We start from the raw sequence: 5,504 nt of genomic DNA on the forward strand, positions 1-5,504 counted from the left end.
TACTGTATTCACATACTGCATGTACAGTGCATTCACATACTGCACGTACAGTGTGTTCACATACTCTACATAGTGTATTCACATACTGCACGTCGTGTATTCACATACTCTACGTACAGTGTATTCACATACTCTACGTACAGTGTATTCATATACTTTATGTACAGTTTGTTCACATACTCTACATAGTGTATTCACATACTCTATATACAGTGTATTCATATACTGCATGTACAGTGTTCATATACTGCACGTACAGTGTATTCACATACTCTACGTACAGTGTATTCATATATTGCATGTAGTGTGTTCACATATTGCACGTACAGTGTGTTCACATACTCTACGTACAGTGCATTCACAATATGCACGTAGTGTGTTCACATACTCTACGTACAGTGTATTCACATGCTGCACGTCGTGTATTCACATACTCTACGTACAGTGTATTCATATACTGCACGTAGTGTATTCACATACTCCACGTAGTGTTCACATACTCTACGTAGTGTATTCACATACTGCACGTACAGTGTATTCATACTGTATTTTTGAATGGAGTCTGGTGTCTTTGAAGAGAGCATATAAAATGGCTTCAGTTCCCGTCAGAAAGGCTATTGACAGCAAGGGAAGGTGATCATACTCTAAACATAGCGTACACTTAAACGTATATTTTGAGGTGTCTAAAATATGTTTTGTGTATTTTTTGCGGCGGGGAACTGAAGCAGTTATCCATGCTCTCTTCAAAGCCACCAAAATCCATTGACAAAAACAGTATTTTTACCTCACAGAACACGGATACATATAACTCCACTTCCAAAGATCCAAACTAACACTTTCAGTTATTTCCAAACCTGGATCGAGTTGACCTTTAAACGACATCACACACACGGACAACACACTTCACAATTGTAGCTTTATTAAACTTTGCGATAAATAGAAAATAAATGTTGTGGATCAAAGATCGCTGGGAACATAAACTAAAGATTTCCTCACAGAGAAAAGAGCAGAGAAAGACACGAGCAGCGTCAGAAGTCCAACCACTCCATCATGTAGATGCAGTTAGACGGAGAGATTTCTCCGCCCTCGTGACAGTCGTCAAACACCTGAGGAAGCAGAACAGGAAGTCAGGGCTCAAACACGGAACCTGAACAATTATCACATTGTGGTCGTGTTATAGAGATTTATCTCCCAGAACTCGTCTTCTGTCAGACGAGTGTAAAGAAAGTTCATGTTTCTAACTTTGTGTGTATAGATTTAAACTCACAACAGGTACATTACATAATGCCTCATGTACATATTTAAACATGAACACCCTATATAAACAGTACTTGTGTTGATGTGAGTAATGAAGAGGGGAAACTTCATGCTGATATCTGTTAGATAAAGTTTTTGCAATTGAACCCCTTGTTACCGGGCAGAGTCCGCAGGGCGTCCTGACGAGGCCCGTGGGTTGGATGACGGGGTTGACGCCGCGGTACAGTTTCATCTGTCCGTCCACGCTGCCCACTGTTCCCTCCTTGGCGGCAATGACAGTCATCTCCACCTTCCCGTCGTAGATGAGCGTGTTGAGGATGGTCTCGATGTCGTCCATGGACAGATCCACCTGAAGACACGCAGCTGTCAATCAAACCTGAGAGTTTGTTTATACTAAAATCAGCTGTGAGGCCTTCTGTAGGTCCGCCCGCGGGAATGAATACAAACAAACACATTTTATGTATGTTGTTGGTTGTTATGGTGACAACACACGGCAGCGGAGCTCGAACGGCTTGTTTTCTATAACCAGATCATAAAGGATCCCCCGAGTCTGTCCACAAAGATATAAGCTATTAAAAATAACATGAGAATATTAAACAATGATGGATAATTCAGCCCAAATACATTTGTTGGTGAAAGCCGAGCCCCACAGTTTAACAGCTAACTTGTTCTTCCTCAATGATGTTTATATAAAATGTCTTAAAACATAATGCTGCAGTAAATGTGAAGAATAAACCCCCCCCCACTAATGTCTTCTGCGCCTGGCGGCGCCCCAGGATAGCAGCGTGTGATGTCACAAAGGGGGCGGGGTCACCTTGCTGATCCCCAGTTCACAGATGTACTTCCAGACTTCATGCGAGGTGGAGAAGGAGCTGTTCCTCTGGACCATCGGGCTCTGCTTACTGTCCTTCGCCACTTCAGCCTGAACACACACACACACACGCACACACACACACACACACACACACACACAGACACAGAGACACACACACGCACACACACACACAGAGACACACACACACACACAGACACAGAGACAGAGACACGCACACACACACACACACACACACACACACACACACACAGAGACACACAGTTTTTTGTTATAAATGTGTGTTTTTGACACAGAAATGTCTCTGCAGTTCTTTCTCTCCGGTCTCTGGGACTTTTATTAGATATTTGTATTCCTCTGAAACCTTCGGGATAAGGTGAGCACACAAGTAAATATAACTTATATAATATAACATGTTGTACTTTGAAGAAAGTTTTTTTGTACCTTGAAGAAAGTTTTTTGTACCTTGCTCTGCAGGAACTTGAAGCATTGCTGGTTGAGAACTTCGACAAACTCGGACTCAAAGTCCTGGTCGCTGTACCAGGCGCCGCCTGTCACCGAGCGGTCGGGCTGCAGGTTGTACAGCATATACACCTTCTTCTTGGAAGCCTGCACACAGAGGGGGGCTCATTACCTGCACAGGTGCACGGCTGTCGCTAAACACAGAGATTTAAACTCACAGCCACGGATTTTACGGCTTTGATGAGTTTCTTGCTCTCCAGGTTCTTCAGGATCTTGTTGACTTCAGTCAGAGGAAGGTTGCTCTTAAAGCGGATATCTCTGCTCCAGATCCCTGCAGCGCAAAGTGTCATAACTTTATACCAGACTAACAAAGTGTCATAACTTTATACCAGACTAACAAAGTGTCATAACATTGTACCAGACTAACAAAGTGTCATAACTTTATACCAGACTAACAAAGTGTCATAACATTGTACCAGACTAACAAAGTGTCATAACTTTATACCAGACTAACAAAGTGTCATAACATTGTACCAGACTAACAAAGTGTCATAACTTTATACCAGACTAACAAAGTGTCATAACTTTATACCAGACTAACAAAGTGTCATAACTTTATACCAGACTAACAAAGTGTCATAACTTTATACCAGACTAACAAAGTGTCATAACATTATACCAGACTAACAAAGTGTCATAACTTTATACCAGACTAACAAAGTGTCATAACATTGTACCAGACTAACAAAGTGTCATAACTTTATACCAGACTAACAAAGTGTCATAACATTGTACCAGACTAACAAAGTGTCATAACTTTATACCAGACTAACAAAGTGTCATAACATTATACCAGACTAACAAAGTGTCATAACTTTATACCAGACTAACAAAGTGTCATAACTTTATACCAGACTAACAAAGTGTCATAACTTTATACCAGACTAACAAAGTGTCATAACATTATACCAGACTAACAAAGTGTCATAACTTTATACCAGACTAACAAAGTGTCATAACTTTATACCAGACTAACAAAGTGTCATAACTTTATACCAGACTAACAAAGTGTCATAACATTATACCAGACTAACAAAGTGTCATAACATTATACCAGACTAACAAAGTGTCATAACTTTATACCAGACTAACAAAGTGTCATAACTTTATACCAGACTAACAAAGTGTCATAACTTTATACCAGACTAACAAAGTGTCATAACATTATACCAGACTAACAAAGTGTCATAACTTTATACCAGACTAACAAAGTGTCATAACTTTATACCAGACTAACAAAGTGTCATAACTTTATACCAGACTAACAAAGTGTCATAACTTTATACCAGACTAACAAAGTGTCATAACTTTATACCAGACTAACAAAGTGTCATAACTTTATACCAGACTAACAAAGTGTCATAACTTTATACCAGACTAACAAGGTGTCATAACTTTATACCAGACTAACAAAGTGTCATAACATTATACCAGACTAACAAAGTGTCATAACTTTATACCAGACTAACAAAGTGTCATAACTTTATACCAGACTAACAAAGTGTCATAACTTTATACCAGACTAACAAAGTGTCATAACTTTATACCAGACTAACAAAGTGTCATAACATTATACCAGACTAACAAAGTGTCATAACTTTATACCAGACTAACAAAGTGTCATAACTTTATACCAGACTAACAAAGTGTCATAACTTTATACCAGACTAACAAAGTGTATATATTGAACTCCCTCCAGGAAACTTTAAACAATAAGAGGGAATTTCAAAGTAAAACTGCAGGAAGTTGAGAGGAACTTGATTTAGCTGCTGACATTATTTTTTGTTGTACAGATAATGTTCAGTTTTAACTGGTTTCAGGGATGAGCTGCAGTTTTCAGACCTGAATGATGAGCAGACTGCTGTTACCTTTGTTTCCTGCGTCCTCGATCACCTGATACACGAGCTTCTCCTGGTTATCAGAGCCTTTCATTTTACTGAGAGACAAAGACAACTGAGACTCAAAATCACTTGTGTTGTAAACTTAAACATATTTTAACTATAGAAATATTGTCAGTTTTCAGGATCTCAAAATAAAAACAGAGCTGGAAGAAGAAGCACTCAGACCAAGTAAAAGTCCTGCATTCTAAATCTTACTGAAGTAAAAGTATTTCTCGGCGTAATGGCCCAGAATCCCAAATTATTCATGCATTAATGTGTTCATGTCAGCTGGAGCTCATTTTAATTCATAAATATTCAGCTGCTGCATATCTTAACCTGTAATAATATATCACATTTTATTTATTAGTTTTTTTATATTTTGTATTAATAATCTGAATCTGTGCAGTAAAAAGTAGCATAAAATGGAAATACTCATGTAAAGTACAAGTACTTCAAAGTTGTACTTAAGTACAGTAGTTGAGTAAGATGAGATATATATAAGACTATATTCAGTGTAGTGTGTTTACCTGGCGCTCTGCACATCCTTCATCCTGTACAGGAGACCTGAACTGTTCCTCAACAGGTCCAGCTGACCCTGGTGAAAACATCAGAACAAATCAGAACTACAAACATGGCTGCTCTGAGCGACCAATCAGGAGACAGGAGAGAGGACTGACCAATGACAGCAGCTTGTTGATGGCCATGGCTCTCTGCTGAGGCTCCAGATGAGGCATGTCGTTCTGAATCACCTGGTCTGTGATACCATGAGGAAACTGCTGACAAAGATCTTTGATCCTGCAACACACACACACACACACACACACACACACACACACACACACAATAATAGTAATAATAATTGTTTAGGTTATTTTCTTTCTATCCCATGAAGCTGATTAAATGATCATAACAATTAATCATAAATATTGTTGTTGGTTTATTTTTCTGTTTAATTACTAATTGACATCTTCTCAGTATTATTATTATTATTATAAGTCAGTATTCTCATTATT

At 38.7% G+C, this 5,504-nt stretch overlaps 1 protein-coding gene across 1 annotated transcript in view; it reads right to left on the minus strand.

Annotated features, from left to right (window-relative positions):
* Positions 1-902: 902 nt before the first annotated feature.
* Positions 903-5,504, minus strand: part of polr3f (polymerase (RNA) III (DNA directed) polypeptide F) — a 5,638-nt gene continuing 1,036 nt past the window's right edge. The window contains exons 2-9 of the mRNA XM_029427225.1: positions 5,169-5,286; positions 5,019-5,086; positions 4,480-4,547; positions 2,770-2,882; positions 2,555-2,698; positions 2,072-2,179; positions 1,415-1,606; positions 903-1,106 (exon numbers count right to left, since the gene is read on the minus strand). Coding sequence (XP_029283085.1) covers positions 1,029-1,106; positions 1,415-1,606; positions 2,072-2,179; positions 2,555-2,698; positions 2,770-2,882; positions 4,480-4,547; positions 5,019-5,086; positions 5,169-5,286 — 889 coding nt within the window. The 3' untranslated portion in view covers positions 903-1,028. The remainder of the gene's footprint in view (positions 1,107-1,414; positions 1,607-2,071; positions 2,180-2,554; positions 2,699-2,769; positions 2,883-4,479; positions 4,548-5,018; positions 5,087-5,168; positions 5,287-5,504) is intronic.

Source organism: Cottoperca gobio, unplaced genomic scaffold (genome assembly GCF_900634415.1).
Source record: "Cottoperca gobio unplaced genomic scaffold, fCotGob3.1 fCotGob3_300arrow_ctg1, whole genome shotgun sequence".
In the NCBI taxonomy this organism is placed as follows: Eukaryota; Metazoa; Chordata; class Actinopteri; order Perciformes; family Bovichtidae; genus Cottoperca; species Cottoperca gobio.